The sequence below is a fragment of the Mya arenaria genome, chromosome 9, assembly GCF_026914265.1.
Source record: "Mya arenaria isolate MELC-2E11 chromosome 9, ASM2691426v1".
NCBI classification, from domain to species: domain Eukaryota; kingdom Metazoa; phylum Mollusca; class Bivalvia; order Myida; family Myidae; genus Mya; species Mya arenaria.
The window spans coordinates 28,625,914-28,648,717 of NC_069130.1; the positions used below are offsets into that span (position 1 = coordinate 28,625,914).

Consider the following 22,804-nt stretch of genomic DNA (forward strand, 5'->3'; position numbering starts at 1 on the left):
GAACTAGTTTATAATTATTTTTGCTGTAAGCTTTTACATCTCATTAAAATATATAATTATCATGTTGATTTTATCATCCGTTCGGAGAAAATGGTTAAGAAGAGTTATAAGAGCAAATTCTATGAACGAAATTTTCTTATATAATAGGCGTGATGTAGTCGCATAAATCAACTGTACTTTTCTGTTTTATTAACAGATGAAAATAGTAATGAAATAGTCCCAAATGACAAAATGTGGTGGAATTATGTGATTTATATGTTTATATTTTTTGTAGGTAAGTTTCACTTGTGAAATGGAAATCCAAGTGTTTTTTACAACCGATGTTAACAAAATTTCAACTTGACGTAATTTTGTAAAACGATGCAGCGCTATAATTTCGGCGTATAGAAACAGAAAAATAGCATATTCTTTTAAAGGCTTAGAATATTTTCACATATTTTATGTCAAGAAAGTTGTTTAGAAATAAACGCCACTTGTTTGTTTACATCGGTTGTGTCCCGTGGAGACCTATGTGAGAACCCCGTTGAAGTCACGTGATTCCTCATCCTGATATCAGAGTAACCGACGGCTGCCATCAGCTATTGACAAATACTCTTTCAGGATAGAACTTTGGACCCGGAGCTCAATGTGGTGCTAAGCACAAATGATAAAGTTACCCGTTTTTTTCAGTTTTTGGATGCGAAGCGCAGACACGATCCGAAGTACAAGCGTCACTTCCGGTTGTTTTGGATCCACGTGACAACAGAGATGACGTGTCATCCAACATCGTCGGTGGACAAGACGCAGAGAAGGATGAGTACATGTAAGGAGTGTCATTCACTTCCGTTACACTTCAAACATGGCGCAGAGTTAGGCTTTTCGGCTTTCTTTGACCAAATCAACTTACCGCTTTTATAGAATTTGCTGATGCATGCTATTGTATAACTGTAATTCTGGACAAGTTATCCAAAGGCTATCCTAAGTTTAGATTGCACATAATTTAAAACATTTGATTGGTTAATATAATTTTTGGATCAATATTGACCAATCAGTAAACATTTACTTAAACTTTAACCAAAGCAAAGAATTAACCAGTTTTACACACTTGGTTGTAGGTCTGTTTCTTGTTAAGTCATTGTTGAATCAGCAAGCAATCCTGTATTATTTTATATAATCAGATACCAAGTCTACTTCACTAAGAACGCCCGCTTTTTCTGCAGTGGACTTATACTGGACAAAGAAACCGTTCTGACCGCTGTCCATTGCTTTGAAGATGGCATCAAGTAAATGCAAATAATAATAATGGATAATATTATGTGTTACAAATAGCTTCATTCATATTGCTTCTTTTACAGTATTATTACGCATACTCATGTTTAGGGATAGAAGCGCAAAATAAAAAAAGACTATAAGTTAATACGACGGGGCTCAGTCGGTAACAGAAATAAGTTCAACCATTATGTACGGTAATCATTTATTTGGAAGTCTGTATGCAATTTGAAGACCTCCAAATAACAAATAACACATTTTTATATACATATATGGTATTAGTGGTCAACATTATATTTTGTCCACTGAGAAGGCAGTAGATACATGACAATACAATTATTTCAGTAAATCAGCAGTCAGCGGTTATGGGAATTAATCAGGTGAAGCGGTAGATATAAACAGTGGCTGACCCAGTTAGTGGGTCGTTTACACATTATACAATTTAAAGAGTGTTAGTATGTTCTTACAAAAACTAATTGGTTTTGCGACTTACATTTATTTTGAAGTATATGCTAAAGAATTAGGCCAAAAGTGTTGCATCCTTTCAAAAACGGGTAGAGTATGTAGAGTTTTTATTTATTGTTCTGTAGGGCTTCTTTTACTAAAGTTGTTGTCATCATTTGCGAATTGCGTTATAGTTATCTTCTGTATAAAGTTATTAGCTTTTCAGGGTTTTAAACTAAATAAAATAAAACAGACCGGTAGGGTCGGCGCCTATTTCGTTAGTAGAGTCGGGTAAACCGAACCTGCATGAGTATATTTTACGCTTTACTTCAAGTAAGGCGCAACATAATTAAGATCGCGTTGTAATTGCAAATATGCAAAACCTAGACAAGGCGACCAGACGAATTCTGATACTTGTTTCATTTTGACAAAATGTATGTTGGTTGTTATTTAAAAGTATGCATGTACGCACTTTATAGCTTTGTTTAAAGCTGCACTCTCACAGATATACCGTTTTTACACCTTCTTTATTTTTTGTCTTGGAAAGAGCAAATTTTTGCGTAAATATCTGCAAACCAATGATAAAAGATTGCTGACAAAGGATAAGATTGCAGATTTTTATATTTCCGTTCGAAAATAAATGTTTTAATGGTTTTAAGAAAATGCATAAAAACATCAATTTTTGAACTTAAATATAATAATTTGTGATGTATTTTTTGTCAGCTGTCTTATATAACTGGTTTCCATATTTGTTTGCAAAAATTGGCTCGTTCCAAGACAAAAAATAAAAAAGTTGCCAAACGTTCAATCTGTGAGAGTGCAGCTTTAATGGCGACAAGGTCTAGTATAAATTTGAAAGTGCGGTATATGTTTCATAGATAAATCCCATCGTTGTATTTTCGACCAATCAGTAACGGCGTTATACACCACGTGGTGGCGGGCGACTATGAGTACAACACGTATGAAGGAACTGAACAGATTCGGACCCTCAGAGCTATCGCTAAAGCAAGTCATGGTTTCGCTTTAGTCGCGCTTGTTGTTATTGAAACATTTTGCAATTAATGATTTATGTGCAGCTTTGCAGCTGGACAAAGAGGTATGCGAACCGTTTTATTTATCATATCTTAGTATAATTGGATGGCATGAAGTAAAATCTCAGTTATTAATAACGGGCGGAGTGACCTTTACTTCAGGTCATCTAGCTGAATTGGAATACACCCTCGCATCCGTGAAAGTTGAAATGCTTAAAGATGCACTTTTACTCCCAAATACGATTTAACACAATTAATACAAATGTCTTAATATACCAAAAAGTATTAAAAATGTCGAAAAAAATGGTACTTATGAAAGATACCGCGTTTAATTTGAGAGAGAAAGGTGCAGGAAACAAGGTATTTCTACCTGATGAGACGATAGCAGATCACAGTAAATCTATTAGCACTCACCAATCATTTAATATTTTTGCGTTTTCAGCGATTAAATGCATGATCTTGTCATCAGTAATCAATATTTTTCAAAAATGCATTATTTAGTAAGTAGTTAAATGTTTATCACATGTGTATGTATTGATTTTGAATATGAGTGTCACTTTAATGAACTTTCCTATCTGCAGCACCCAGATTACGAATCCAGTGATTTTATGTCACCGGATCTTGCAGTGATCAAACTGACGAAACCTTTCACCTTCAATGAGCACGTTACGACCGGTTGAGGGTCCATGTAAGCTTGCGATAGTAGTAGTTTCATGGAGTAAAATAAGGATAAAATAAGTGTTTACAGATGCATTACCAGGAAAACTAATTTTTGGTCCAAAAACTCGAACTCCGCACAAATGACATGATTTGCTGAATCAGCACATTTTGTGTTGTTGCTGTTTTCAGCCAAGAAGAGAGAGCGACGTGCAAGAAAGGGTGGAAACTGCTGGGTGACAGGTCGAGGGGCTATTAGTCAAGGTGAGTGATAGTAGGTGTAAATAATACATGCTAATTTACGTTTTACCGTCGAAACCTGTTGGTTCGAACTCGCTTGTCTCGAATCCCTCGTTGGCTCGAATAATATATAAAAGACCGATTTTGTATTCTGAAGGTAAACGTTCCCGCTTGACTCGAATTTTTCGAGGCTCGAGGTATTTTCGCCGGTTCCTGGGAGTTCGAGCGAACGGGGTTTGATTGTATAGTAAGTTTATAATGTGAATTATTCATTGGGTGTTTGTATCGTTTCCAATGGACCTTTCACCAAGAATCTATATGCATATGTTTAAGGCCTGATCTTCAAGGGTGTCAATAGTCTAGGGGTATAGTTGTCCGCCGCGCACACCAAAGGATTCATTCTCCACCAGGCAAACATTCTCTCGGCCTCTCAAAACCAGAACACAGTGTTGGTATATATATGCGCTGGAAATATACTCGAAAGAGATTTACAGTGTGTGTATACCACGTGATAAATTACGTCATATGTGCTACATCGGAAGGCTATATTTTGCTTAAAATGAAGACTTAAATCAACGATAACTTTTCTTTTTCAACACCATTTTAAATGAAACAAAGAGCAGTCTATGCCGCTTAAAAAGCCCAGCATTTGTTTTATTACCGACATTTGATAAGGTGATTAGTTTCATCAAACTCTTCGACAAACCTGTTTCCAAAACCATGTTTTGACAGTGCTCCGTCAGACGGCCGTATTGTGAAAAGGTTTGTCGAAGTGTTTAAAGAAATTAAACTCGCAAACAAACTCTGGTGAAAGACAAAAGGCAGGGCTCCGCGCTTTGTTTCATTTAAAATGGTGAAGAAATAGGAAAGTTATCTTTGTTTAAAGTCTTTATTCAAAGCAAAATATTGCCTTCCGACGTAGCATTTATGACGCAGTAAATCACGTGGTATACACACACTGACTGTATACGGCACTGTTTCAGAACTCTTCATATTTCTATCATTTTCTGCCGGTATAGAACTTACAGCCCTATTTTCATTCATGGCCATATTTTTCGCACCTTTCATTGTGATGACCAAAGGCGTTACTGTATATCATTGTTATTATAATAATACACTTATTTATAGAATATTTAATAATTATATAAATAGACTGAATATGCAATAAACGGAAGGCATAAAAATAATACTAAATAGCTAAAATAAGGCAATTAATTCATTTTTGAAGAATTGTCATTCAAGTATAGAGCTCTTAAAATATACTATTATTAAATTTAGTGTTTTTTTCTTACCACTGCATGAATTTATACAAATAACATTTCCACGGAAATGTTATATAGATCTACCATTTAAACCTTCAAGTTGTGTATTATGACAAAATCCCAGGGTTTCAAATCTTGGATGAATTTGTACGGGAACTAGCGGTGCTGGTTCTCGACCCGGCTCTCAGAGCCACCGCTCGTACATGTGGTCGTGCATGGTACGAGATCTGTCTCCTCTCTTCTGTCTTTCCTTCTGGCTCTTTGAGCCACCATCGTACATGCGTATGTGGTCGCGCATGTTTCGAGATCTATCAACCCTTGATTACTTTCTTATCCTTTTTTCCTTAAATAGTCCCTTACCCACACTTTCTCTTTAGACACTCTCCCCTCTTAAATCTCAAAAACTTTTTTATGTGCTTTCAACCTCTCCATTTCCGCTTTTAATCGTCTTCCTTACTCTTCTTCCCCTGTCACTTCAAACATTCGCCTGTATCTCTCCCAAACCTCCAACTATTTCTTTACCACATTCTCCCCCTCTCATTCTCCTCTCTCTCTCTCTCTCTCAATTCCCTCCCAATTCATATCTCCCTCCCCTATCTTACCCCCTCCTCTTTATCTCCCCTCCTCTTTATTTCCCCTCTTTATCCCCCATCTTTCTTCCATCCTCTTTCTCTCCCCTCTTTACCCCCCCCCCATCTTTCTCTCCTCTCTTTCTCCCTTCCTCTTTCTTCCCCACTTTTTCACCTCTCTCCTCTTTCTCTCCCCTCTTTACCACCATATTTCTCTTCTCTCTTTCTCCCTTCCTATTTCTTCCCCTTTTTTCACCTCTCTCCCTCCCTTTTCTCTCCCCTCTTTACCCCCATCTTTCTCTCCCCTCTTTCTCCCTTCCTCTTTATTCTCTTTTCAACTCTCTCCCCTCCTCTTTCTCCCCTCTCTTTCTTCTCCTCTCTTTTCTCTCCTCTTTATCCTCTTATCTTCTTCCCCTCCCCTTGATCCCCAATCTTTCCCCCCTCTTCTTTCTCCCTTCATCTTTCTCACCTCTCTTTCTTCCCCTCTCTCCCCTCTCTTTCTTCCCCTCTGTATCCCCTATCTTCTTCCCCTTCCCTTACTCTCAAATTTTTCTCCCCTCCCATTTCTCTCCCTTTTCGTTCTCCCTCCATCCCCCCTCTCCTTCTAATCCCTTTTCCCAATATTAATAATGAAAGATATAATACAACTAATCTGCAATCATATAGAAACGCGGAAAATAATTTTATTTCATACACGCATGACTAATGAACTCCAGACGGATGGAAGTATATGGTGTAAAAAGGCACTTCGAATATTGACATGCCTGATGAAGAGTTTAGACAGTCAACAATTTCACGTCTTAAATGTAGTTCGTCACAACTTAGTAAACATTATCTCAATTAAAGATTAACCGTGTCTCCCTTACTATATGATCGCCAACATGTAATGACAATTCTTCTTTTAGCAGGGAGGTTTGATATTCTTATCAAAATGACCCTTTTTATACGTGTTATATAGTACACTTACATGGATAAGAAAACAAAAATCGACGCATTGCAACTGTCATTTTTGTGTGCCACAGATATACAAAATTTCAGATGAATCTGGGTTCTCAAAACGTACAGAATGAACCAATAAGCAAATTAAATAAATGTGCTGGTCCGTCTCTAAAACTGACAATCTGCACTCGGAAAACGATGATAATACCCTTCGTAGACAAAAGTCGACGCAATTGCAACTGTTATTTTCGTGTGCCACATATATACAAAATTTCAGATGAATCTGGGTTCTCAAAACGTACAGAATGAACCAATAAGCAAATTAAATAAATGTGCTGGTCCGTCTCTAAAACTGACAATCTGCACTCGGAAAACGATGATAATACCCTTCGTTGACCAAAACAAGGTATCGGATGAGACTTACACTAAAAGAACGGTATAAAATCGTAGTTTCAAAGAATAAAGTGCATTGAGTAAGTCGGTAAGCGTAGTAAGAAACGTGCATTGTTTTCACGAGATATTTCAATACAGACATGATTTTCATCGAAAAAAAGTGTCATCGTAAACAAGCAATTGCTCTTTATTCTGTGCACACGGTTGTTTGAATTATAATCGTTTTAACATTGAAAACAATGTTTATATTCATCGAATCGAGCATGTTTTATACAATGAACCAGGGTACCTGGACTCACCTGACATTACTGCCTTTGACACAGCGTTACGTTTTACAAAATTCCGTCTAGTTGAAATTTTGGCCAAAGATTGCATCGTTATTAAAAACACAAGCAAATCTAAAATGTTTCGATAAAAAAACCTTAACGGAAGGTCGTTATATCCAAAGCTTTCGAAATGATAAAATCAGAATCAGCACAGCGATCCCTTTCGGCTGAGAAACGATCGAACGTGAACAAATAAATAAGAAAACATAGTTGCTTGGCTTTTGGGTGCTGTACCACAACGGCGAGCAGAATTTGACGTTCTTATATGTTTTTAAATTTGACTTAGCGTATAAAAATGACAGTGTACACATAAAAAGATAACGTCAAATAAACAAACGGGTCAAACCAATATACGTTACCGAGTTATACTGCATAACGTCAATATTATAAGATACCTTAAGCCTTGTTATAATGAATTGTATGGTTTAAAAAATCCAGGCCCGAGTGTTTACCCAACCCGCCTCCAAGAACTGAATACCGTACCCCGTAGTTTCAAGCAATGCAAGGAGAAGGCAATCGACATATGGAACGACAAGTTCATCTGCACAATTGAAGATGCAAAATCAACATGTCGCGTAAGTACGCGTTTGACAAAGTTCAATATTAAATAGTGAGTACGAACGCCTTCAAACATAGACAACCCGTGAATCAGTTTTCTTAGGAATTTAGGTAAGGGGCCTTATTCACGTTGCCATAGCCTGTAATGCTAAAAACAGATATTTGGCAGTCAAGCTGACAGAACAGTGATTGACCATTATAACTATACATAGCCTTAAAATTTAGTCACTTAAAAAGTATTTAGAAAAATATCTATTTGGTGTAATGAAATTATTTAAAATATACATCCCAGACATATAGAAAGAAGTTCTTGTAGCCATACGCATGCAAACCGATTGGGTATCCCTCGGGCTAAATATTTTGAGTTAGATGTCACTAAAAAAAAAATTCTTCAAATTTATCAAATGGGTCACTTCTTCTAACGACCTTGCATAAACAAGTATGAATTACTGCTGTTTAACAATGTCAGAAGATCTCGGAATGCCTAAATATCTGATAGTAAAACAACTTAAATCTAAACACAGCGATTCGGTTCACTGACCAACACTACATTCATTTGAAGGGAATGCATGTCAGGAATAATGTCCCTTTTAACCGTACATTGTGTTGACCAGTATTGACTTATCTCATTTGTCATTTCGCTGTATTTTTGTACGACTCAGGTGGACCAATCGTGTGTTTCCTGAAAGACCAGCCGGTGTTGATGGGTATTGTCTCATGGAGCGGGGGTGACTGTGCCGCTTACGGCTTTAGCGCATATTCTAGACCGCGATCGCACCGGAACTGGATCAGAAACCAAGTTGCAAACCTCTAGATATATTGTGACACTCAAGACAGGTGCAGCGTGCTCTTTATAGTACACCTAGTAAAGCAATATATTTATTTGTTATTCTGTATTTTCTTTGTTGCTGAGCAAGTGTTGTTGTACCAACTACATGTATGTTATTTTGGTTTCCCTCATCCTTTGTGGTGTTTTGCTGTTTGGCTACGACTTGAATGAGTCTGCATTCAGGGTTTTCCCTGGATCAAGTCTCTATTAAACCAAGTTTCCATGTGACCTTGACCATAAAGGTAACTAGAAAAACAACCGTATGCATGCAAGTGATATATGTTTTACTTGTAATCATTGTAAATAGGTGATTGTTTATTGAATTAAGAAAAGGAATTTAAATATCACTAGTTTCTATACAAACACAAGTTCGTGACATCGACCCTAGCGGCATTGGTGTTTCACCTGTACATAAACATGTTTTATCTAGTTTTATCAAATTTTCATATCGAAAAAATTAGGTAAATGAATATGAGTTTCGGATCCCCGCAGCGGACACAAAATAGCTTGAAACATTGACGGCATATTTTAAAATGTGTTTTTCTGTTTTTATGCACACATTAATATCATGTAGCGATTATAAACTCATCGGTATAGTACGGCGAAGTTAGCGACCTAAATTATTTTTTTTCTATTTCAAAACATTCATATGCTTTTCTATGCGTTTTTCGAATATGATAATAAATTAACTTTTTAAGCATAAATAAACATCCTGCAGCGATTACCAAAAGTCTGCAAATGAATACATCCCATACGCTGCAAAATAATATACAAAATTAATGTAATTAAATAGCAGGTCTATCGATATTAAATAACTATTTACAAATACAACTGCCCATTGATTTATCTCGACCAAATTATTTTCTGTTGTTATGCGAAATCCCAGCACATGTAATCAGTTGACATTCCAAGTCATAATTACCAAATAATTATGAGTAGTTCATAACCAAATAATATATTTCTGTGTTAGGGTTAGGGTAAACTGCTTGAAATTAAAAGATAACATGTATCAAGTGCTATATATTCCTTGAACTACTCTTAATTTTTACTAGCAATGCGACGGTTAGTTATTTCGTAAACTGATGCTGGCAGAATCTTGTTCTAGAAGAGATACTGGTATACGAAGCTATCGAAAATAATTTTTAACTGTCTGTAATAGTGATTGCGATTAAAAATGAGGATATTTTTTGTTAAATATAAATGAATTTCTTTTTCAACACAAAAACAATATATGACATTTCTTAACTACTAATGTAAATGAGTAATCGAGTATCATTTATAATTTCATTATTATTATTTTTATTAAAATTTCAATTAAATAATAATGATAAAAGGAGGAAAAAATCCGAAATAGTTTTTGGAATAATTTTATTGCTTAAAATGATAAACTTCGTTGCACATGTCATACCCAATGTAAAAATCATACAATTAATAAAAAACATCATCTTCAAGGGCAAGAATTATCCTAACATATATGTAGGAAGTAAGTTGATCGGTTGAAAGACCAAGTCGTGAGAACTGTTTAACCATATTTTCCCTATATAAATCTATGGGCAAATTCGCTTCAGAGGATTTCTCCAAAGTTGGCAATGACAAAATTACAATACAAGAATGTCGATGTTTTTGAACGTTTATAACACAACCATGTTAATTAATTGCAATTAGTCGCAATAAACGACAATTAAATTATGTCCAATAAGTTCTTTAATTTATTTCTGAAAGAAGTAATAAAAAGCTTGCACCATTCTTATTAACCTCCCACTGGTTACTTTGTACCCGACAAACCGATCAAATTATAGTTAATTCGTACTGATCGATCGGTAGGGTACAAATTAACCCAACGGTAGGTTTTACAGTGACATACTGAAGAGTGAGAAATGACAGAAAATTAGAGAGTGCAACATGACTAGGGTACGAAATGACTAGATCCATTCAAGAGAGAATATAAAGACTCAAAACTTTGCAAAAGATTTGTTTTCTTTGACTATACGCGGGAAACGCTAATTTCACAACTTAAAAATGCATCATGAATCGACAGAGATACGATATGTAACAAATAAATTCTAGCCGAAATTCGTTGGCGGAATGAATTCGGAGCTCCTCGGCCATTTTTTCCAAAAACAACCTCGGGTGTATTTGGACGGTTTACATACTCAAAAAGAGGTACGTTTAAGTCCGCTGCAAGTAGATCGCATAGTAATTTTTATTTAGCAGTTGAACTTTATGTCTTAACTCTTGGGAATCTTAATTATGTTTGCAATAATACACTTCACTGGTAATCAATTTAAACTTAGATCAATAAATACATCTCTAAAACACTAAATTTAATTAACGAAATAATTAAAAAAAAATACGAACTACTTCAACTGATGTATCGGCATACATCCGAGGTTGTTTTTGAAAAAAAATGGCCGAGGAGTTCCGAATGAGCGGAATGAACCAAGCAGAATAACGTAGAGCGGGGCGCCTAAAACATTTTAGTACGAATCATATTGCACTTGTCAGTTCGGCTATAGAAGACTATCAAATGAATTATACCCATATAAATTGAAATAGCATCACATTTATTTTAGAAAACATAAATAACAGGAATATCAAATAAAGTCAAAATCAGCAACTTACAATTTTCTGAAAAAGACAGTTTTCGCCCAAATAAGCGTCCAACAACAGTATTAAAAAAAGAATACCCTGATTGAAATTTTTACCGTTCTGCTCTTCCATAGTGGCCGCGTCCATTTCATTCTGCGATATTTTTTGTATCCTGCACATAAAAAATGTTCGGGTACGCCAGATATTTAAGACGTTTGATCGCGATGAAAATACAACTCTCCAGATTGTCTTAGATGTTGATGATTGGAAATTTTGTGAAGAACATTGTGAGCTGACACATTTCGACTGCGATGGCCAATAAGGAAATCAAATATTTTCCGCTACATAAAACAAACTGTCGCCTTACCCGCATCTTTGCATGTACCGAAGACAAAAAACTATTGTGGAATGCAAGTAGATTTATTTAGTATTATCTTTTCCTCTTATTGTATCCTTTCGAGTTCTAAACTTTTTGGTCACAATAAGGACCTCGTGACCATTGGTATAAAGTACCAAATTGGAATGCGATCTTCGTTCATTTTTTTTCTCAGAACGGTAACCTGTAGTAAGAAAAGGGAAGTATACGGGCGGAGAGGGGGACATGGTGAGGGTAAGGACAGAGAAGGAGGATAGGCGATCAGAAAAGAGGTGAAGGAAAATTATTCAAGGAAAGAGTGGAAAATATAGCGTGGTGTGATTACTAATTGAAACAATGACTCAGCGAATGTGATTATGCAACTAAGCCCAAGGCAAATTCTCATTCGTACTTACTCATGCTGTTGCATTGCTTAAAATACGGTTTTGAAGACCTTCTTATTATGCATATGATTATATAAAAATACCTATCCAGACCGATATAACCTCCTGCGCATCTGGTGTGCTACTTAAGTTTTTAAACCTTTTTCATTTATGGTCATTTTTACGCATCTTTCATTGGAATGGCAAAAATGGCTAGCGTGAGGTATTGCTATGGTAATAATATATCTAATAGAATATTTATTTATAATAGAAGTAGACAGACGCAAGAACCAGAAGCAAAATATATTAATAAATCCTTTATATCCGTTAAACACGGCAATTTAATCACTTGGGCTTATCTTACATGTACTAGGTTTTTATGCTACTTCAAGCATTTATACAATCTATCCTTTCTACGGGAAGTGATATATTCATTTGTCATTTAACGCCCCTGAATTGAGTATAATGACAATCAATCACGAAGGATTTCAAATTTTGGATGCATTTGTACGGGAACTTGCGATGCTGGCTTTCGAGAACGGCCCTCCGAGCCACCGCTCGCATGTGTGGTCGTGCATGGTACGAGACTTGTTTTATTTCTGTCTGTCATTTTCTCTAAGTCAGAGCATCCTCGTACATCCGTATGTGATTGCGCATGTTACGAAAACTCTCAAATCGCCTTTCAACCAGATCATTATCCCAACTGTTTGTCTTACTCTACTCCTTTTCCGTATCTCTTTTCAATTGTTTCTCCCTCTCCTCCACTGTTCCCCTCTAGCTCAGCTATCTCACATTTATTCATCACCCACCTTTCTCTCATTCCTTTTCGCCTCAAATCTCCTTAACCCTTTTTTCCTTACACGTAGTCCCTATTCACCCCAATATACCCGTTCTCTCCTCACTCTCTGATTTAATTCACTTCTTTCGTCTCCCAACCTCTCTTTTCTCTCATGCTTCTTTTCCTACTATTCCTCCTCTCTTTTTCCTTCATATTTTTTCTGACCGCCTCTCCCTGCCCTCACTCCTTCTGTCCTCGTAACCCCCCTCCCCCCTCTCCCTGTACTCTCTCTCATCACCCGCGCTCCCACATTTGTTATGTTTCAATTTGTAGTAAGTATATACAATGGTTAATGCCTTAAAATAAACATAGTATTAACATAACAATTATTTCACTGCAATGTATTGAAACAGTTTCTTACAAAAACAGCAATGCATTAACATTGGTACTCAAAATGAAGATCTACATAGGTTTACCTTATAAACTCTTCTAGTTTTTATTAGTAGTAGGATTAATGTGTACAAGGGACTACTTTCTTTCTTTTTCGGGGTGATGGGTATGAAAAATTGGGCACCACTGAACTATAGAATGAGAACCAGAAAAGCCTGTCATTCATTGCTCATATAAAGCGCATGTAGGCCGGAAAGCCAATTATACATGTTTTAGGGAGGGTTTGAACTCCGTTAACCAATGAAAATCTATAAGGAAACACCCGAGGTACATGTGCTTATTTAGATCAGCACTTCAAAATATGGATATTTTTGTTAATTCGTTGAAAATAGTTCTACATTTGATTGGAAAGAATGTGTCATTTCTGTGCAATACACGGTGAATCAAACTTGCTTTTGTCATTAAAATTAATATTGCCTATGACAAAATCGCAAAATATCGCTGAAATAAAGTATTTATAGAATGAGATTGAAAGGTATTTATCCGCAAACCACGCTACAATGAACTTGCTTAGATTTCAAGTTATCACTGGAAGCCATTTGTTAGTGTTAAGTTGAACTTATATATGAATTAATTTTAATAAATTAATTCATATTTGAACATGTGCAATTTGATTTAATATTCTTTGAGGAAATACACAATATATTTCAAAAGATTGATTATTTGATGTTTGATATCATCAGTTAAAACGTTTCAATATAGATTTATTACGTTCATTTGGAAAAATGAGGTAAAAAATGATAATAAAAACGTTTTATTGATATGTTGAAAATGTGTTTGTGATCCCGATGGTCACCATTTTGAATATTCTGAATAACCACATTATGACTCATAACACACAAAATATTACAGTACTTAGTATACATAGTCACAGTGCTGTACTGTACTGTTTCATTTAAGGATAAAGTGAATGTAAATTGAAATAAAATAACTGATCAGTTTCAGCAGACCCAGCTGCATACTTTAATGGACACCAGATGATACAATTGAAAGAAAAAAGAAAATTGTGAAAAAAACTTGTAAAATTGATATCGTTGTGTGCAACGCATTGAATCTTACTTACTGATATATCATATTGATTATGACGCATGCATTTTTCAAAGTATTTAAATTCGATATTCATCGGAGCGAATTTGTCTAACAGGTAATTCCCATTAGTTTAAAAAGTTTTATAATTCTATGTTTACATTTGCCTTTTCCTTTGTATAGATGAAACTTGACGTTTATATTGTATTACACGCAAGGAGTTATGACGTCATTGCTTGTTTCAATATTGCGCTCCGTTTGGATTAACGCGATCACAATCAACAATTGATAAACGACGTTACAAAAATCAACTAATCTGTTATACAAACGTATGTGCTTTAGCGCTTCATGGATTTTTCGCGTGCCCTACTGCGTTCATACAGCATTAACGGAAGAAAAAATGCAAGCAATATTTAAATGTACCCATCACGTGACTTTAACAGGCTAAATGTACACACTGTATGGCTACCCGAAAAAAAACGAACAATACAAGCGAAACACTTCTGTGAAACAGCGTAGGCACAGAGTCGATAGATTGGTTAGAAAAGAGTCTAACTCTACTGAAAATGACTGCGAGTTGCTTAAACGCTTATTGACACTGGGGGTACCATTAGGCGCAATTGTAAAACGGGGAAAACTCAGCTGAGATAGCGACTTAATTGATGCGTTTTTTTCTTTTATATGATGTAAAATCGTGTATTATCTTCCTCATACTAGTATGAATTGACAATTTTAGGATTGTTTTGATGAAACACTTTATGTGCCTATTTTGGGACCATCTGGTGTCTAGTCCCTTAAATACACTATCATACAGTGTTCTAACTAAGGACATGTTGCCGGCTAAAATTGACAGGTCAAATGACACTAGGGCCGATTCGAAATAGGAAAAATCAGGGTAAGGAAACAATCGACTTCAAGGGGGCTCTCACATGGGTCACCACGGTTAAAAACCAATGCAAGGAAGAAAGTGAACTTTATTCCTAAATAACTTTTTAGAGAGAAAATATATGAAAATATTCCTAAGCCTATAAAAGACTGCTATTTTCTGCTTTTACACGAGTGAAATATTTTAACTTGACATATTTTTTGTAGAACGATGCAACGCTTTGCACGATGCACGTAATTCTTTTCTTTGTATGCATTTCTTAGTAATTGGTATTATGTAAGAAGTCAGATATGCTTCTAAAAGTTACTTTTTGTTCATTTCCTTCATTAAACGAATTGATTGTAAAATGTTTTTTTAGTTTTTTTTAATGACTATCGATAATTCAAGAAATACTGTTGTTAACTAGCAGAGTCTTTTATAGGCTAGGAAATATTTTAATACCTTTTTCTCAAAAAAAAAGGAATTAACGTCACTTGTTTGTTTACATTGGTTATGATCCATGGTGACCCATGTGAGAACCCCGTTGAAGTCACGTGATTCCTCACCCTGAAACTAGATGAATATTTAATAAGAATAAGTACGCTTAGTAGCAGGCTGGCTACTTCACTATTTGAGATAAATTAACTGAAACTTAATGAGAACTCTGTTTATATTTTAAAAATGAATATCACACTTAGTGATAGGCTATGTTATTGCATTATGTTGACAGAAGAGTTAAGGCACAACATTCTTCATCATTACTAAATCATACATTCTCGGAGATATTTTGCAAAAAGTTTATATTATTAACTTCGTTTAGTTATTCAGCGCATGTTTATGGTGCATTGGTCATGTGTTATTTATGATACGTTTATCAAATACTATAGATACAGCTACTAATACTATTATACAAAATTACTTTTATTCATTTAAAATTAATGAAATGTACTAGTATATAAAACTCTATAGATACAGTTGCTATTACTTTAATACAAATATACTTGTTTATAATTAACACGTTCTCTTTTTGTAAACGTAAGCCATTTTAAGCCCGAGTATTCGAATAATAAACAGGCTTTACTTCTCGCACCGGCGTCGATGTCGGCTTTGGCGTTGGTGAGGGTGTCCGATTAAAGTTTTAGGGCAGGTTGGCATTTTCACTTATAAATCCAATACCCTACATTTCATACACTTAATACTTCACACATTTGTACAAGACAATCACACACTGCGGATACATAACTCCATATTATCCTCAATACAAAGTATGGCCCAAAATTGACTTAGAAACTTAGGAACTTAAATTAAAGGTTTAGGGCACATTGGGTCAGGTTATAGTTTTAGGGGAAGTTAGGATTTTTACCAATAACTTCTATACCCTTCATTCAATTGAATTAATACTCCACATAATTATTGACGATCATCTTACAATAAGTTTACATAACACCATTTCATCCAAATTATGACTCCTGATTGACTAAGGAACTTAGGTTCAAATTTTAGGGCACACTATGTCAGGTATATAGGAATAGTTTGTGGAGACCTTCATGGAAATCATGGGATTGCGTAAGGGGCCCGTAACCTCATTGTCAAGGTCATTAATATAAAAACAGGTTTGTTCTGAATAGCTTGAGTTAGGATTAACTGCAACCGAATTGGGTATATAAGAAGAGTTTATAGAGACCTTTCATGGGATTTTGTTTTAGGCTCCGAGAGGTATGGTCAATTTCAAGATCACTTTAACAAAATGTGACATATTGTGTTCAAACTTGGTCAATTGGAAGAGTTTATAGAGACCTTTTATGGGATTTTGGCATTTTGGGCCCCTAGGGTCAAGGTCCCTGGTACTAAAAATAAAAATAAAAACTTGGTACAAAATTACTTTAGTTAAGGCTTAAATATTGCGACCAAATTGGTTCATAGGAAGTGTTATAGAGATTGCGTTTGAGGCCCATATGGCCAAGGTCACTGTTACTAAAAAGATAACCATTTGGTACTGACAACTTAAGTTAGGGTTGACATTTTTATGAACTAACTTTATATGTAGGAAGAGTTTATGGAGAACTTCCATGTGATCTTTTGGTCAAGGTCACTGTTACTAAAATAGAAACAAAGTTAAAACTGAATCACACAACGTAGACTAAACTTCTTTCATACATCATTGAGAACCTGGTTTCGTCGCATTTAGGCATTTCTTGTTTATTTTTGTACTGCTTTTGACAGGCAATTACATCATTATTGTATTTTTTTCAATGACACAAAGTGAATAGACGAGCGCGCTGTCCTACGACAGCTCTTGTATTCTATGAATTTGATCACGGGTCATGTTGGCCTATTTCAAATATAGATATTGTGTGATCTATTTTCTTGAATAAACTTTCTTCTTTGTCTTCTGCTATCTCGATCATAATCCACTTACGGAAATATGTAGTTACAAGTGTTTAAGAATGTACTTGTATATAATTGGTTATCTTTTTAATAGTCAAATGCATTTAAATATTTCCATTTTAATTAAATTATGTAATTAAACCTATATGAAATATGGTAAATATCACAGACAACAACCCTGGAGCCCTTATATTGAGTGTTTTTGCATGGACTGTGAAAAAGCAAATTCTGTCTGGCAAGGTCTTGATCATATTTCTTGTATTTTTTAAATAACTTTGAATTTTGTTAGACTTCTTAACTTAAACAGTGGCTGCCTTCAATTAGATTATCCGGGGCCATCCATAAATAAGCCTTAAAGTTAAATAATCGAGCAAAGAGTAATTGTCTTCAAACCAGTAAACTAAGTGTTCTCGTAAATCCTAAAAATCGTATGGAGCATTAACATTAAAACTTTCAGTATTACAGGCGTTCGCAATGGTAAAAAGTCCACATACCATTCGTCTGCTGTTTTCATTTAGGTATTTTAAAGATGCACTCTTACCCTAAAATAAGATTTACCACACTTAATACATTTGTTTTAATATACAAAAATGAATGAATCATGTCGAATACAATAGTTCTTATGAAGGATACCGAGTTTAATTTGGAAGAAAGGTGCAGGAAAGACGGTATTTCTACTTTATAAAACGATAGCAGATCAGCGTAAATCTCTAAGCACTCGCCAATCATTTAATATTTTTGCGTTTCGAGCTATTAAATACACGGTAACAATCTTGTTATCAGTAATTAATATTTTTCATAAATGCATTATTTAGTTAGTAGTTAAAAGGTTTATCACTCAAAATTTGTGTTTGTTATATATATGTATTTAATGATTTTGAATAAGAGTGTCACTTTAATATGCACACTTATGAATATGAAGGATTGTTTTACTTTGAGGACGAATATATTTGTGAAAACTGTATTTGTAGATTTAGTTTTAAATGTTTAACATTCCAAAAAGTACACGTATTCAGGCTGGAGACGACTGAAAACTTGTCACCAATTGATGGAAATCGTTGAACTGTATAAATATATAGAAGCAGTTTGTCTCGAAAGTATTTTGTGCGCTTATTGTTTTAATATAAATATCCCAGCCTACACCTTGTGGTCGGGAAAACATGGACCTAAGCAAACATAGTCAACGAAGTACAATTGTTTTTGGTATCATTTGATAAGTAGGGGATATTATGATAGGACGCTTTTCTGGTGACCTGTGTCACGTCGAGTACAGTGTGTGAATATTTATACGAGTTTACTCACCGAACGAGATTTTTTTATTTTTTTTTATTTTTTTTCGGTTTCAATTTGATTTAAATTTATCGCTATCTGTCGAATGTCCAAATATAGAATGTCTTACGCGTATGAATATGTTATGTACTTTTGTATATTGAAGTCAAGAGAGGCTACTCCAGCGGAACAAGTCAGCAGTTACAGAATTCACTTTATTGAGCAAAAAAAAGAAGTAAATGTTTATATCTCAGCACAATAAATGCATTGCTAATATTCACAGCACAAAATAACAAACATGAGCGGTACTTTTTTTACGACTTTAAACAAATCATCATTTCTTGAAGGCGTAATGCGGTCATTTTAACAGAAGTGAATGTTCGCAAGATGATTATATAAAAATAATGCTAAACCGATGGAAGTTCTGAGTCGATCGCAATTACTTCGATGACGCGAATCGCCTTCTTTTGTGTTGTCGAACTGCTCATGCTTATGAATATGTTAACGTTTATAACCTTCGAATTGGCAAACTAGTTGTCTAGATAGATCGAAAGTGTTCTCCGATTCGTGCCTATCCTCATGTTTCTTTGAATACCATGTTCCTTAATATTTACATGTTACTGGTGGCGTGATTAAAATTAGGTAATGTTATGTATATAAAATTTGACAGGTTTTACCAGTTATTTTTGTCACGATATTTTGAGCGACTCGAAAGTAGTTCCTCCACTAAACTCTGTACTAGCAGGATACGGAATCAGAAAACGACAGTATGGTGTTGCGGCTTTTTCAATACGGTGTGCTGTATTTTCAATATTGGATATGGAAAAGAAAACTGATAGGCATATAATAAATCGGTCTATCCGGTGTCCTTCATGCGTCGTCCGTCGTCAAGAATTAATTTAAGTAACATCTCCTCCTAAACCATAAGGCCATAGGCTCAGATATTTGATGTTAAACATTGTATATTGGTGCACTATGTTAAAATTAAGCCTCTGGTGACAAAATTTACCACGCCCTCGGGGTCAAATGTTTTACATAAAGATATATAGGGAAATCTTTGAAAAGCTTCCTGCCCGCAACTGCTGAGCCCTGACCCTTGATATTTGGTATTTAGCATAATATTGTGGTCCTCTACCAAAATTGTTCAAATTATGCCCCTGGGGTTAAAGTTGGCCCCACACCTTTTATTTTTCTTGAAAACAGGACAATGTGTACAGTTTCAAACACATATAAGGCTAATATTTGGCGTCTAATGGTACTCTACGAACATTCTCAATTTATGCCCCTGGTTTCAAAATTGGCCCCGCCTTAGGCAACCCGTGTTGCATAAAACATAACGGATTATTTTTTTAGAATCTTCTTGTCTGACAGAAATGCCTAGAACCAAAATATGAGGTATGTAACATTTTCTAGTGGTAACCAAGGTTTGTTCTTCAAATATTTTACATTTTCAAATCATTTGGAAGGAAAGACAAGCGAATACATGTCGCTTTTATTTTTAATAATGTTTTCCTTATTTGTTCCCAGTTTTAGTACAATAATGCATTTTATTATAAAACTCTATGATCCCACAGTGTTAAACCCTTTATTTTATAAGGCAGACTGTGTGGGATGATTAGAGTTTCTAACAATGACTGCATCGTATCTTTGAAAAGTTTTTGCATAAGGTGCTCTGAATTGTATCCCTCCGTCTGCAGATAGAGTTGGGATCTCTAATCATAGAAGTACTTGGGGTTTACCTATGCGTTTATTATTATTTGTTTTATTGTTTATTTGTTTTTTAAGTTTCCTCAAGTTAATGCATACTTTGATAAGGTTTACCTTTTGCGTTTTATCTTTATTAAGGATTGTTGGGATAAGAGTGAGGTTTGTGCACATAAACTGGTTTAAACCCCCAGGAAATTTACATTTTAATCACCGTTCCAAGGCGGTATCTAACAATTCTTGATAAACAAAGCTATATATATATATATATATTTTTACTACTGAGCTTGTTTCTGTAGCTTTTTGCATAAATGTTAAAGCTGCACTTTCACAGATTGACCGTTTTGACACCTTTTATTTTACTTTTTTTGTCTTGGAATAGACCGAGGGCCACGTTTAAAAATGGATCTTAGTCGAAACTTGAATATGTAAGAACGTCATAGCGGGTAACCGGTTGGTGCTTTTCTGTTTTTTAACTGTGTTTTCCACATATTCCGGCTGAAGTATATTTTTTACAAATATTAGTAAAAAACAACAACACCAAAGGATGACATAAGATCATTTCACTCTACGACTTCGATCAGGGGTGGTATTCAATATGTAACTTTAGTCAATCTTATGGTCATACATCATTGACTTCATTGACTCTATTGGTCAGTTATTAATAACAAATTATCCTATTAGCTACATCGTTCTAAGATCCAGGTAAGACCAATATTGAATACCAACCCTGTATCTAAACCAAGCTCCTGGTCCTTTGAAATTATAATTCTTTATACCGGCATTTGAAGGCCAAACATAATACAATGTCAATGCCTTTGGTTGTTCCAGTTTCTGTCTTATACCATTTTCGCATTTTATACTTCACTTTTACTTTTTCAGGATGCTTACAAACAACAAAGCAGGAGCCAGATCTTTTTAATATCAACCGAAGAAAAGATGACGGCAGAATGCCAACGTATGTTCAACATGATTCTTAACTGTTCTAGATATAACTTTAAGTGTGATTTGTTAGGCTTACGATTACGGTAACTAAGTATAATTCTTCGTGGATTGTATCGGACCGGTAACCACTCTACTATTTTAAACACTTCTCAATAACAAGTAAAACTGCATTACCTCCCTTTAATCGTATACTTTATTGCATGCATTGTTTATTATAAACTCATGTTTTACACTTTAATATAATATTTAATCGGACTTCATATAGTAAACATGTGAAAATAAAAAATATATTGTCTTTGTTACACAAAACAACCATGCCAAAGAATACAGCAACCATACAATGCATTTGTTTTGTGTATATTGGGAAATAGCCTTGTCCATGAAACAAGAACTTTATGACATGTTTTGCTACGTAGCGTGTCCCTGTAGTTTTCATTGCATTCAAATCAACTTAAAACATGTTTATTTTTGCGTCCAGTTTGCATTATAGATATATTTATTCGTGCATATATATATGTCATAGTAACACAACAAATATCTCATAAAGTTATAACACAGACTGATTAACAAAGTATTAGTGATGATATCTATACTGAAGCACAACATCATTAGAATGCTTTGGATACATACGTGCGTTAATAAAGATTTAATTCAATGTGACAAATATATAACACAGGATAACCCATTAAAGTTATTCAACTTATTTCCAATGGGGTCCTTATGACAAATTAATTATTTGCCAAGATCTCAGTTGTAAGCTGTTTAAATTAGGTTTTCTTATACAAAAATAACAAGCATATACTCTTGACCAGTTAAAGAATGGTTAAATGTTTGAGATCGAACTTCTACAGTTATAATGCAACCGACTGTTAAAACCATATGACACATTAGCATAATATGACAAAAATCTAAGAACTGATATGCAATATTAAATGAATAACAAATAATAAAATAGGAAATCTTCCATTTCTGCATATTTCATACCAACAATGAGATGTGATTTCACTTCTTTTTTAAAAGTATTCTTATTTTTCAATTCTTTTAACTTTATTGGAAGGCTGTTCCAGTCCTGGATTGCTTGATAAAAGAAAGTATTTAATATAAAACTGTCAGCCTGTGGCACTTTAAAATTTCCAGCACTATGTCTACTGTTGTAAGAATGTGTGGATGAGACTAAAGTAAAATGTTCATGTAAGTATGATGGGCATTTGCTATTAAAGATTTTATGTACATGGTTTAGTCGTAGTTGCTTTATCCTATTTTCTATATTAAGCCATCCATTATCACTGAAAGCCGAGACTTTCAGGGAAGTTCTACAATCATAGCCATAAATAAATCTGACAACTTTGTTCTGAGTGACCTGTTATCTGTTTTTGAATTGTTTAGATATACCACTGTACCAAGATGTCGATGCATAGTCAAAATGACATTGTATTAAGGAGTTACATAACAATCTTCTTAGATTCATATCTAAAAAACGATTTTGTCTATATAAAAATCTTAGCCTAGAATTAACTTTACTGACAATATTGTTATATAAAAATCTTAGCCTAGAA

General features: G+C 34.7%; 1 protein-coding gene across 1 annotated transcript; it reads left to right on the forward strand.

Annotated features, from left to right (window-relative positions):
- Positions 1-231: 231 nt before the first annotated feature.
- Positions 232-8,481, forward strand: LOC128245915 (coagulation factor IX-like). The gene is made up of 7 exons (XM_052964136.1): positions 232-274; positions 670-802; positions 1,158-1,262; positions 2,604-2,697; positions 3,305-3,398; positions 3,573-3,644; positions 8,330-8,481. The coding sequence occupies exons 1-7, from the start codon at positions 232-234 to the stop codon at positions 8,479-8,481; spliced, it is 693 nt and encodes a 230-aa protein (XP_052820096.1).
- The last annotated feature ends 14,323 nt before the right edge of the window (positions 8,482-22,804 follow it).

Excerpts from the sequence above, each read along its gene's own strand:
- LOC128245915 (XM_052964136.1), top strand. The coding sequence starts at position 232 with ATGTGGTGGAATTATGTGATTTATATGTTTATATTTTTTGTAG. Across the intron at positions 803-1,157 it reads GCAGAGAAGGATGAGTACAT|ATACCAAGTCTACTTCACTA; the intron begins GTAAGGAGTGTC and ends TTATATAATCAG. Across the intron at positions 3,399-3,572 it reads CAATGAGCACGTTACGACCG|CCAAGAAGAGAGAGCGACGT; the intron begins GTTGAGGGTCCA and ends TGCTGTTTTCAG.